We start from the raw sequence: 14,116 nt of genomic DNA on the forward strand, positions 1-14,116 counted from the left end.
AAATGTGATTCATAGGTTAAAAACGTTGTACATGTGAGAGAGACACGGAGTCTCATAAATGGCTCATAGAAGTAATCTTTATTTCATACATTTTACATTCGTATAAATTCGTGTTTCATACATAACTTTCATAAATTTTGTCTTGATCGAATTGTAAACAACTTTTCTCTCTGTCTTTTTCAGTTTTTACGTACTTCTCCGACATGGCATTATAACTCTGGAAATAAACTGTTGGAACTTTAATTCGTATTTCTTCCGACGCCCGATACATCTACATATTTTTATTTTGAAATTTTGTTTGAATTGCCATAGTAAGCCGAAATAAACATTCAATTTTTCATATAACCCGTGTTCTTAGGAGATAAAATGATATAGAATATATTTCAAAATTAAGGGGGATAACTCTATAAATGACACTCAAATACAATAGAGGTCTCACTAACCACTTCCGGGTCAAATGGTCAAGCCCCCCCCCCTCCATGTAGTACCAAAAACACACTGAACCTAGACATATGCATTGTAAGTGCATTAATTGTGTGTATTATGATTAAAAGTAGTCAAAATAAAGCTGGGAATGTGTACTTTAAAATCATATATATAATTAACTACAAAAGTGTATGAATATTGTTTACATGTGTGAGTAATTTGCCTCCATGCTGTCAGCAGAACAGGTAAAAATGTGGATTTTCAGTATTATTTATTCAAGTAAATTTTGTGAAGAATTTCTACAATCATCGTACCATTAGCATCATGATTTTGGAAGCCTTATTTTCCAAGCTTCGCAACGGTATGCAACTTTAAGATGTCATTTGTCCTGGAAACTCACAGTGAGACTTTGAAAATTATTTTTTTAACATGTAAAGTAATGGAAACGTTAGAAGTGGTTAGTGAGACCAGAATCTATTGGATTTTCAATGTTAATTACAAATTTCATAGTATAGACCCATAAAACAACTTAATTACAAAAATAAAAATATGTAACCTTTTTCGGGGTGCATCACATTTTTCAGATTTTGCGTGATTCTTACAAAGACATGTACTTAAGTAGAATTACATTACTAAAAGGGGAAACTGTAAACACGCTATTAAAATTATTAAAACAAATATCCACAACTACACCATCACGATTCATTTGGAAATTTCGACAATATAAAATCCTGAAGATTTTTGATTTAGCATCGTCTCATTCTATATTTGGCAAACTGTAGAGAGCAGGGAGATGGTTGTCTTGTGAAAAGTTTGAACTGCTCTTCCTGCATTCAATCCCTTTTCGATGGTGTTTGAACTGCTTCTTTCTGTTATACGCCAAATTTATAGAAAACTTAAATAAGCATATTTTATATCAATTTAATGCGCTTCTCATAAAAATATATATATATATATATATATATATATATATATATATATATATATATATATATATATATATATATATATACTTCCGACTTGAACCTTTCACTGTAACTTTTTCAACAACACACAAAAACTTAATCATACCCCCACTCCAATGAGAGGGGCTATATACTTCGATGACCTTGCCTGTCCGTCCGTTATATTTTTCTGTAGCATATATCTTAGCTTCTGTTGCAGAAAATGCTTAGATATTTGGTAAATTTATTTCGCATGGTGCCTGAAAGCGTGTCTCCATTTTTCAGGCTGGTTGCTTAACCACTTCTCGATATAGTAATGTATGCATTAATGCATAGATATTTGGTACAGTAATTTTGCACGATGACTTGTACCATTTTTTCATGTTGGACAGAAATGAATGAGTGGGGTCTTCATAACAGGAAGATTTTTGTCTGATGAGAGGTATAGACAACAATGGTTTGATGTGTGCAACATCTAATTATTAATTTTTGTTTGAGGTACGAACCATTTATACCTCTCTTGAATGAATTAAATACGGTTTACCATTTCAATGGCTATTCCAACATTTTAAAATTTCATATTCTGGCTATTCCAACGTGGAAAGAACAATATTTGTAAGATTGTAATTTTCAATTGTTGAAATTCGTTTAAAAACAGATAATCAATGATTTTCCCAAACAATTTTGATTACACTTATATTAATATCAAACTCACGCCGGGTGTCAAAAGAATAGGCCTACAGCAGCGCTAAGCTTGTCGTAAAAGGCGATTACATAGTGTTCAGAAACTCTGACTGGGGACTAGGCCGCTCTGCCAACAGAGCAACAGGGTTGTGTGCCCCAGGTAGTGGAATGGGGTACCCCAGGCGTGTTACATGCTGGGGTTGTCATGCTATAATACGGAAAACCTGACCGCAAACCATAGTGGTGTACCGTGTTGGGAAAGATGCCACTTTCCTCGCCCGTTAAAGAGTCCTGCTGTGGTATTCGATAAGAGTAGGAACCTTTGCGATCCGCCACAGAAGGCTAAATTGCCCAACCCTGCCCATCCTTCCTATTTTCTTGTGGCAATCAAAATTTGTCGACCCTCCGTTCTTTCTTTTTTTTTATTTCATCATCATCATCATCATCATTATAATTTTATGTTCATTTTATCATCCATTTCATGTTCATCGCCTGAATATAGCTGAAATATTGCATATTGCTGCTTGGGCGTTAAACCCCGACAATTAATCAATCAATCCAGTCTATGGAATATAAATTTCAGTTGATTCGTTATTGTTGAGCATATGATTTGTACACGGACTTCCTTTTAACAGTGATACTGTCAAACTTTGTTTCGTACTTTGTTGATTTCATCACTACGTCATTTCATGGTCGTCATTACTAGTTAATTGGCCGATGTAAAGTTTCTATCTCAAAGATGAGACCAAATATCTTCGGTTAGATTTCACGTCTTATAAGATTGACAACCATTTGCAATGTGATGGGTGCTGCAGAGCATACTTATCCTCCCGAAGCACCTTATGTGACTCACGATTTCTTGTAAATACTCATTGTGATTGTGCTTTTATTTTTTGTGTGATATCTTGTTTCATTTTTTATGTATTTGTATCATATTCTACGCTGTGTATGTAGATCGCCTATGTCTCTATTTTTCGTCTGAATATAGCTGAAATATTGCTGCTCGGACGTTAAACCCCAACAAAAAACAAACAAAAAAAATGTTTCTATTTTTATCCTGCAATATTTTTGCCAATATTCAGTTCTTTTGAATTCATGTTTTGTTGTGTTTACATTGTCAGTCGTGAATAAGGTCAGAAATGAATAACCTTGGAAAATTCTGTGTTTTGTAACGTGGCGGTACGTACATCCGTACTTTTAAATCTAGATGATTCCCTTTAGTGATCTTGATCAATAAATGTTCATTGCTGTTTCGTTAGTTCGTAATACTGGGAAGACAAATTTAATTTGTCATTTAATCATAAACTGATTGTTTTATTTCTGTTTTCTGTTGTAGTTATATACAATGTTGTCATTGTTCACCCAATTATTTAACTCCAACACATAAATCGTGGTCGTCTTATCCGTACATCATGTACGATACAGCTGATAATATGCATTTTCTTTACAGTTTCTATTTCCCTATATCAAGATTTGTTTTATTCATGTCTGGTTTTGCAAAACAATGGGATTGTTTTTGAAATGTTCATTTGTTTTAAAATTTTATACCTGACTGGGGAGAGTTCACAAGTCAGAAAAAAAAACATGCACCTTATTAATGTTTGTGTGTGTAATATAACTTCTTTAAATGAATCTGTTGTGGTTTAAGTTTTACATACATATGTAAAGAGTGTTGGTGGGATTCAATTAGTTGTAGGGTGAAAAAAATTAAAATTCTACCCCCCCCCCCCCAAAAAAAAAAAATTCCTCTAAAAGGAATTAAACGTTATTGTAAGAGACATCTACGCGCGGACAAACAGCAGCAAACAATGTTTTATTCTAGTCAAAGTGATTCTAATAAGACATGCTTTTAAGCTCTTTAGACCACAGCCATGGTAAAAAAAAGTGTAAACACATGACCAACATTTCGTGCAACACACATGCTGCGTCTATTCAAAAATATGAAGAAACTAGTCCTATCAAAATGGAAATAAAACACGGAAACTCCATTTTATCATTGTTTTACCACGGGTTGACCATTTATTTCGTTATTAAACCATCGCTATCGCTCTTGGTAAAACAATGCGATATTATAAGTGGCCAGCCCGTGGTAAAACAATGATAAAATGAAGTTTCCGTAATTTATTTCTTAATTGAAAACAATGAATTTAATGTTCTCCATTACTTTCTAAAACAAAACTGTGCTCAGAATTCTAAATTGCAACTGAGACTAATGGTTTACATAGAAAATGCACCCATTGCCCATTTTTCAAATGTCAGTTGCACTTATGTTTCCCTTGAACGGACTATGAAAAACAAAACTCTCTACTTCCCTCTCAAACATATCGCGTTGGTAATCTGTCTGTTGCATTGTCTCTTGATTTCGAGTATCTCCTTGGTGCCTTTGGTACGGCAATAGGTGCATGATACGCAATATTCTGATGGTATTGTTTAGTGTCCGTCGTCCATAATTGTTTTGATCTATTGTTATGGATATAGTAGGTGACTAACACGATGAGAGCGATCGTAGCGATGCCAAACAGCGCTATGAGCGAATAGAATACTACAGAATCCACGACCTTGTTTTCATTTTCTTTGTAAACACTTGCTTTCGCAGCTGAAATAGAAAAAACATTTAAGTACCAACCCATATAAAATTAAGACTTATCTATGGTAGACGTGATTCGAGGAACACCGAACAATGTTTTTTCCCTGTCTTTGAATATTATAATTTTACGTCACGATAGTCCTTTCTGTATTAGAATTGTACATATATTTTTGACAAAACCATGCATTCATCTCTTCTTTAGATCAACCGAACCAAGAATGACAATTCTTGCAAAGGGTCAATCTCGTACAAGAACTATATAATTTTTATCTAAAAAATACAACTACCAAATGACAAAGATTGGTCATGCGGTCAGAAGTTATCTAAAGTGAATTTGGTGGGTTTACCTCCTTTCTGATTTTATTAAGACTGCTACTTAAGTAATTGGTTAAACTATTTTTAAACGTCTCCATATCCAGCACATTTTATCGAGCTGGAGCTTTATACCAATATTCAATGCAATCCTATAAACGATTTTTTTTTAGTTTCAGCCCAACGAAAATGAATGGCACAGACCTGCGCACATGCATGTCTATGGACGTTGCTGAAAACGAAGTGAATCATTGGACGCCTTTAGACGGAGAAAAGGACTACGTATAGCTCGCGTAACAAATTAGTCTTCAATGAAATAAGAGATTTAACGAAATTCTACAATGCTTTGTAATTAGATTTCCTTATTATCACCATATGTATTTTTGTTTTCATTGCTTAGTCTTTACGTCCCTGGTGTTTTAAGATTTGATTTCGCTTTTTTCTGTGCATAATTAGTATGATTTCGTTTTTTTTTAGTTTTTTTTATTCTATATCATTACTATTATTTTGTATCGTAATACATTTTATCGCTATTTTGTTTGTATATTAAATAATATACAATACTATACATCTGTCGTGCATTTTTTGTAATACCAACCTTTCTTTTGCGCTTTTATATCTGCAAGGCCGCTTTCAACATCCTCTTAAAACAAAATAAAAAAAAGTTGATGAACTATAATTTGGTTGTGTTGTTTTTCATTGATGATCATTATTTTTTTTCTAACAATTTAGTAGATGTTGCCACCAAAGAAAAAAAATTATCATCTTGACCCCGTTGTTCAAACTCAAAACTTTAACAATTGGGTCAATATTTATCCCCTTAATAACTTGTACAGATTGAACTACGCTTATCCAGTGGATACCTTGTACAGTTTCAACTACACTTATCCAGTGGATACCTTGTACAGTTTCAACTACACTTATCCAGTAGATAACTTGTATAGATTTGCAACACTTATCCAGTGTATCTTGTACAGATCGAACCACACTTATCCAGTGGATAACTTGTATAGATTGCTGCTCGGGCGTTAAACCCCAACAATCAATCAATCTGAATAATATGAAATATACATTGACTATAAATTATTAAAAGTGACACAAATTTACAGGTACATTTAAGGATTGACTGTTTTAATTTTTCGGTCTATGAAGAAATAACCCCAATCACATGGTGCGTAGCAGGTTATTTTCAAGTGTGCACCACACCACGGGCATTGAGGTTATTTCAATTAGATCGAAAAAAATGTAACATTCATCCCTAATAATTTAATTTTTGTATCAAAATTCAACGAGTAATTCATTAAAGAAAGTTGTTGACGTCATATATATAGTCAAATAACAAAATTCGGTCTATGAGATGATCGACATTTTTTTATACAATCAGAAATCGTGTTACATCTGAAATTGTAAACATATACCTTTTCTGTTAAAATGATAGACCTCCAAATGAAACCCAGTCCGCTGTTCAGATCCATCTGACACAAAATTAAGGACTATTTCTGGGCCCAATGAAATGTAAAGACTTCCGGTTTTAACACCGCAATGTTTTTCATTATGTCTGAAATAATTATTAAGTTCTCTCTTACAATACTAAGATATAGCATGTAGACCATAGCTTAGTCATACAAAATTAAACAAAGACGAACAAAAAACTTTGGTACTTTGAAAGCGGCATAGAACCTTTGGATTAAATTTTGATTAATTTCATACAAGCTTGAAATTATGCTAGTTCTACTTATTATAGGTTAAAATTGAATGATGCATTATACGATTATAAAAGAGTTAGTGTTACTTGCCCTTGCACTATATAACTATCACGCCCATTTAGAGCTCTGTCAATAGAGGACAAACGTATATATATTATAACAAACTTGCCTTAGATGTGACTTTGCTAAGATTTTAGACTATTCAATTTCTTTTACTAAAGTATACGTTTGACCTAACTACATCTTGATAGTGTACAAGATAGTAATTACGGGAACCAAGATTCTAGCGGAAATCAAAAGAATGAAATCCAGGGACAAAAACCAGACATGGAAAACAGACACGTACAACAAAGAACATAAAACAGCCAAAATAATACACACAAAGTAACAAAAATAAACGAGCAAATCGGACTCCACTAAAAACTGGGAGCATGGACCAGGTAAGTAGTACTTTTTAAAACATTTCCGATTATCATTTTAATCAAAATGTTGAACGAGTTCATCCGATGTGCTCCTAAAATTCGGATTCACATCGAACTGACAATTGAGGTCGTTATAAGTGTTTTCTGGCGGGAAAAAAACAACATAACTATCTAGCATATTGATGATTGATTTTAAAATAAGTCATCTCTAAGATGAAGAAAAAAAAATCATATCAGTTCGCATTGTTTGACATCACCATCATTAATTTTCTGAGATATATTAAAATATATATCAGGTTCATTTATATTTAAAAATATTTCCAATATTAGGTATAGATTTCTTGAAGAATTTGTATCGTTCTATTACCGTGAATTTTATTACTTTTGTAGTCGGGGCATTTTAGAGCTTCCTTAAAGGTGTGTTTACACTTGTAGAAGATATGTTGTAAAAGTATTTACTTATTTTGTATATAGGTTTTACGATGGTGCATTTGTTGTAGAAGGGTCCTTATAAAGTATGATTATTCGGTTTTCTTCATTTTGAGCATAATGTTTTGAAATCTAGAATACGTTACCTATTTCTGATTTCTGATATTTCTAAGTAGTCTCGGACACAATTATCGGACTGTTGGAGGTTGAATTTCTCGACATTGACGCTCCACACACCATACTGATGTCTAAATCGCCATGTCTGGTTGGAGTGTGGTGGGTAGTTGTCAGGGTAACGGGGTGACTTCACTTTTATGTCGCTCTGATCGCGAAGGATCTCGCGTGTTTCTACAAAAACAATAAAGTTTATGATGAATTTTTATATTTAAAAAAATTACATTCAAAGATATGTAATATCAATGGCTTATTTTGTTACATACGAAAATGGGATCACTTTTACAGGTTTCAACGTTACTCCATGCAAATGAAAGATGGAAAAATATTATTATTATTATTAATTTTTGTGAAAGGGTAACAATTACACAACGGAATGATATGAATTGTTTGATTTACACACGAACAAATTCTAGCGCCGAAACATAATTTGACTGCATAATTTCACATACCTGTCAAATAGCTTATCGCGGGGTTTAATTATTATGCAAATTGCAAGTAATAATAATGATAATAATGAAACGAGAGAGAGGTGTAAGATACATACAATTACTGCCAATGGCAAGTCAGGGTTTTGAGCCCCGCGAATGTGGACTCAAAACCCTGACTTGGGAGAATGTACCAATGTTATTTTCGTAGAAAGTGTTTGGCAAGTCCATCCGCTATTGTGCTAAAATATCATTAATATATTTTTAGCATGTTATAGTGTCGACTGATTTTTACGACAATGCATTTATATGTTTCTTCAACCTCTACAATTTTAAGGGTTAAAAGCACATACATTAGCATGTGAAAATACTTCTTTTCTTACTGTCTTAAAAATTAGATAAAATTTTCAGCAGTCATTAAGATACGGGAACATACATGTTACTTTTAAGTACGTCTCTAAGAATCAGGCAAAATGTGTATAAGGTATGACAAGAAAAGAAACGCAGAGATTTTATTGCATTATCAAGGTATGTTTTTTTACCTCATAATCCCCAGAAATAACAATAAAAGTGTTTGTAAAGTTTGCGTAATTAAGATATTGATTCGACATGTTTAGTTGAAAAGGGCAGGGAAATTTTCTGGCATTTCTTTTTCTTTTTTTTTCTTTTTGTTGCTTTGTATGTATTATTTTGGTTATATATACAATATAGGTACATTGTAGAAAATTATTGAAGATATGTGATGAGGCGACGGAAAGGGTAGGAAATGCGAGGCTCCGCCGAGCTATTTCCCCCGTTCCAAGCCGAATACACATAACTAAATATTTGTTTGAGATTTTTGTAGAAGAGGAGGCAGTTGTATGGGCAGATCTATAATGTAGTGTTCCTCTGATTCATTATCTTGGGGTTTAGGCAGTAATAAATCCAAGGCCATAACAGTTTCCTGGTCATTTGTCTCTTCAAGAGTTTTATCATATTGTAATGCTTCAATTTCTTTAAGTGGGGACCAGTTAATGTTAAATTGTGACGGACACTCTGGCTCCGAGTCCGACATGACTGAAATGACAGGGGAAGTCGTCTGCAAACTGATAATGAATCAAATCTGAACGAGATTTGGGATTTGCCATATATATGACCGTGAAAAAAATACAAACAAAATCATTATTTGGTTTACATAAAATCTTTTATTTCATTCAGGTGAAAACGAAACAAAACACCAAAAAAAAAAAAGATTAACCGGATACGCAATCGCAATTTGTTTATATCGTATCTATGGTCTCGGCCATGATTAATTAACGCATACCAGAAAAAAGTAGTTCCGCCGATCACGTGAGTGGGAGGAGCCAGAGAGTCGATAACCTGCTAATGTACGGATACAGCAAAAAAATAACCGTATACCTTTATTCGTTTAACAAATAACCTCATTGCAGGATAATTTATGTTCTTTGTCGTGTGTGTCTGTTTTCCATGTCTAGTATTTGTCTCTGGATTACATTCTTTTGATTTCTGCTAGAATCTTGGTTTCCTTGATTACTCTTTCCTACACTATTAAGATGTAGTTAGGTCAAAACTATACTTTAAGTTTGTAAAAAAAATAATCTGAAATCTTAGCAATGTCACATCTAAGACAAGTTTGGTATAATATATATTTTCCCTATATAAACAGTCAAAAAATATCTTCTTCACAGATGTTTCAGGATAAATTTAAATAGCTTTTCGTTTTTTTTTCTAGATGTAGTGAATATATTTTGGGCAATAATGACTAAATTGGGAAAATGGTGTGCCATCCATTGCCTGATTCTTATACAGATTGGAACTTATGTAGAACTATTAACAACTCATTCTCTTTCTAATTCTTGTTACAAATGTACGATGTGTCAAATCCAGCAGACTGTGGGTCAAGTGTTCATATCTTTTGGTTTTTTGACATAGTCATTATCAGAACACGTAATGGCACTTGAAAGGCAAAGTTTAGAGTGATGGATTCACTGATAAAAAAAATCGGATACGCAGAAGGGTTTGTAATTCCATTCGAGTATCTACTTCTAGTATGGAAAAAAACAAACTTCGCGATCTTAAGTGGCAGTAAACTTGCAAAGTTATCGACTTAAGGTGGTAGACCTAGGGTTAGGGACATACATGTAACTCTTGAAATCAGTGATATGTTTGTATCATAATCAATTTCACCAAAGCCTCTCAAGCTTTCATTTGAAGCAGAATAAAATCAACCCAAGTTACTTAGATCCTTACATGAGATTGATGTAAAATGCTGAATACAAACCTTCCAGTGATTCTTTTCCAGTTGTCTCTTACCCTAGGTCTAACTCCTTAAATTGTCTACTGCAACTGTGTAGGCCGTCAGCTTTCTTGTTTTGTAGATGGAAGTATATATTTTTGTTTGTTGTGGTCAATCATTTTTTACGTTTTCAGCTTTTTGAATTCAGTTTTTAAGTTGTCAGTGTTTGTTTGTTGGTTGGTTGATTTTTTTTCAGACCTTCGGGTTATTGAGCCAGTCACGACTCTTTAAAAAAAACTCTTAACAAGACACAAGTACCTCGTCCACTGTTCAGCATTTCATATAAAATATTTTAAATTGACAAATGTTCAAAATTTTAATCAAACACAATATATAAGGTAGACCTTTGTTAGATGTAAGCATTAGATTTCACATGTATGCAAAGTTTTGTGGTGCTGTTTATGATGTTGTCTCTGTAGGCAAAATTTCTAGATGCAATACTTTGTAAGGAGTGACGAGAATAACCTCAGGCCTTAAACAACCAATTCAATTGAAATCAAACCCCATGATTCGAGTGGACCGAAATTTTGGTAAATGATACCACTATTACGTTGCAAAAAATAAGAATCATTCGGACTTACCAAGAAGTTGGAATAGTACAACGACAATAAATGATCCTAGCATGGTGAAACATTTACACATTACACAATAAAGTTATTTACAAACATCCTAGGCATGTTTACGTGTCATCACAAGGAGGGAGGTACTTGAACACTTGCTTCATGTTTCCGAAAATTCTTACAAATGTTTCCGATGACAAATCTTTCCCGCTAAACAAGGTTTACTTAGTTAAACCTGAGGAACGTTTCTGTATTCGTCAAAAGGCGTAGGTTTTGATAGAAAATTACATGAACAATCTTTTAAAAGTAATTACAAACACACTTAAATTTTGTAAAAGTGAGAGAAAAAAAATTAAAAAATATGGAAAAGAGAGTGTAACTTTCTTAAGTAAACAACACTCACTGTCATCGTATTTTATGGAAGACTTGTATGTGTTTTGTTATGCTCTCATGAACTACTTCTTTAGACATATATGACATATATTCTCACATTGTGAGATGTTTTTATGAATTTGTGATACGCACAAGCACCGATTTTTTTTAGCAGCAACCGACGTTGGCGTTTCTTTAACCGTTAACGTCAATGTGAGTGGCAGTAATAGATTCTTTTTTATGTTTGCTTATGAGCTAGGGCAGCTGTACTTTTGTTCTACCGGTAGATGGAACAATGAACTCTTCCTTATTGGTAGATGAAACGAAGAACTGTCCCGGCTTATTGGTTAATGAAACGATGAATTGTTCCTTATTGGTAGATGAAACGATGAACTGTTCCTTATTGGTAGATGAAACAATGAATTGTTCCTTATTGGTAGATGAAACGATGAACTCAGGGGCGGACTCAGGGGGGCGTGGTGGGCGTGCGCATAGGTTGTCAGGGGTAGATTTAGGCGGTTTTAGGTTGAAACTTTAATTTCTCTAATTTTACCACAAAAGATATCTACATTGCACCCACTCTAGAAGAATATTTCAAAAATTTAACCTAAAAAATTTTTCGCCCCGCTCCGCTCGCCGAAATTTTAACTTTGCCCACCACTTAATCTAAAATACTGGATCCGTCCCGGGAACTATTCATTTTGCTTTCATTTTTTAAAGTTTGGAAACTACAAAATCGAGGAGCTTTTGCATTTTTAAAATTCCACGTTATGACTATACATTATTAAATGAGAAAGAAAGATTGAAAACGGATACAATGCAGTATTGTTGTGTGTGTGTGTGACTATATACATGTACATGTATATAGCTACGACATGCCGGAAAATTAAAACAACCACTATTTAAGATTTATTTTCACGAAGTATCACTAATCAACAGCAACCAAATTTAAGAATTATACACTGTTTGTTCAAGATGAACAGATGAAAACTTGCTTTGATAAGATGACTGCTACACCAGCAACGCTTGAGCTTATCTAGCAAGCTATTTTCTTGAATCATCTTTGAAACTGGATCATATAAAGATACAATTCTTGATTTTGAACTAATAATCTGTAGAAATTATTGCAATAAAAAAGAATTTTTAAAAGTGTGATACTATCTACAAACTGTTGCAAATCATAGAACAACTAAAAACACGCTCCTACATGTAAATGTTGGGCGACTCTCTCTATAAACACTTGGTAGTTGCAGTATGGAGGAACGGAATTCGAATCTCTTACATTGTAGGATTAGATTGCGTCAGGAAGCATTAGCACAGTTAAGTTTCATCTTATAGAAATTTTGGTTCCCCTTTTCATTATGATCTATCCCCTCCTCTTGAGTAGTCCGAGATTGCTCTGACATCCAACGGCTGATTTGCCAGACAAGCTGGGGTGGGGGCGTTGGTGTCCCATATTAAATACACGAGATTTTCCTAGTAAGTCGAAATTCAGTAAATTAAAAGATAGACATTTATTCATTGTTGAATGTACATCAAACAACCATATGACATGTTTTTATTCTGTACAAAAATTGTACACTGCTTATTTTTACAAAATTTCACATTTGACTCCGTGATTTTGAACTCCACAAGTTCAAGATCCCAATATTTTGTTAATTATTTTAATTTTCTATTCTCAAAACGTGCTTTACTGCAGAAAAGTATATACATAATATTCTGAATGGTATAAACTTTCATATGGCAAGCTGTTGTGGAAGTTATTTTACATAATAATGAATGTATGCACTAAATATGAAGTTATTTCATGGGTGTGAACTCCATTTTCTTGCCAAACGTACAACCATAAAGTGATAAAAAAAGTACAAAATTGACAATATCTCAGTTTCAGTAAACTTCAAGCAATTCTTTTGTCCTTTTAATGCAAAAAATTATTAGAAGTTTATACTTTTTCTTATTAGTGATAACTTCAAGTGTCCAAGTTCACAGTTAAATCTTTCATCACTTCAAGATTAATTTTCAGTTGTATTATAGGCCAATGAGAACTTGTATCACCCCTTCTCCACTAAGCAATTAATCAGTACTAGAAAATATTTTAAGATTAAACAGACTTACTTAGGCATTTTTGTGTCGAACATCATTAGTTTCTTGCATACAAAAAGGTAAATTATTAAATTAATTCAACACTTGATTTTTTAATAGTGGATGAAAAGTTCAAAATTAGGTTATCAAGAGTTTCTTTAGACAAATCAGAAAAAAATCAAGAACTGCTTAAAATCAGGAAAAAATAGGAAAACAGAAGTTGCTTGACAGACTGTTGTGATGTCATCTCATATCATACAACTGCAAATTGTTGTGAATATTTTTATTATGTAATGTATGGTAAAAAAAAAAAAAAATAAAGCCAAAAAAAATAATATGTCTGTTTCCTAATACCCTACCTGTCCTAGTTCGTTGTATTCTACCCTAAACATTTTATGGCCATTTTGAATCAAGCACTAATTAAGTCTAGATTGTTTCCCCGTTAACTCAATGTATAAGTTTTTTGAAAAATAATTTATATGTAATTTTCTACCTACCTACCCTATTACTTTCTTGCTGGTAGCTGGAAACAAGACTATTATTTTTTTTTTGGCTTAATAAGTATTGGTTTTTAGATATCAATTGAGTGTAAAATGATTTCACAGAACACAAGCATTTTTTTTTTTAAATCTATTGATTATGTTAAAAGTAAAAAAAAAAATGGATGGCATGTTTAAAATAAAAACACAATGAC

At 33.1% G+C, this 14,116-nt stretch overlaps 1 protein-coding gene across 1 annotated transcript; it reads right to left on the minus strand.

The window, feature by feature from the left end:
* Nucleotides 1-3,848: 3,848 nt before the first annotated feature.
* LOC148606392 (uncharacterized) lies at nt 3,849-11,149 on the minus strand. The gene is made up of 5 exons (XM_088545390.1): nt 10,990-11,149; nt 7,657-7,858; nt 6,372-6,511; nt 5,552-5,596; nt 3,849-4,650 (listed from the first exon to the last, which is right to left on the minus strand). The coding sequence occupies exons 1-5, from the start codon at nt 11,048-11,050 to the stop codon at nt 4,370-4,372; spliced, it is 729 nt and encodes a 242-aa protein (XP_088401516.1). The 5' UTR covers nt 11,051-11,149; the 3' UTR covers nt 3,849-4,369.
* Nucleotides 11,150-14,116: the final 2,967 nt, after the last annotated feature.

Source organism: Perna viridis, chromosome 9 (genome assembly GCF_037379345.1).
Source record: "Perna viridis isolate PV_CMFRI_1.1 ecotype Kerala chromosome 9, ASM3737934v1, whole genome shotgun sequence".
NCBI classification, from domain to species: Eukaryota; Metazoa; Mollusca; class Bivalvia; order Mytilida; family Mytilidae; genus Perna; species Perna viridis.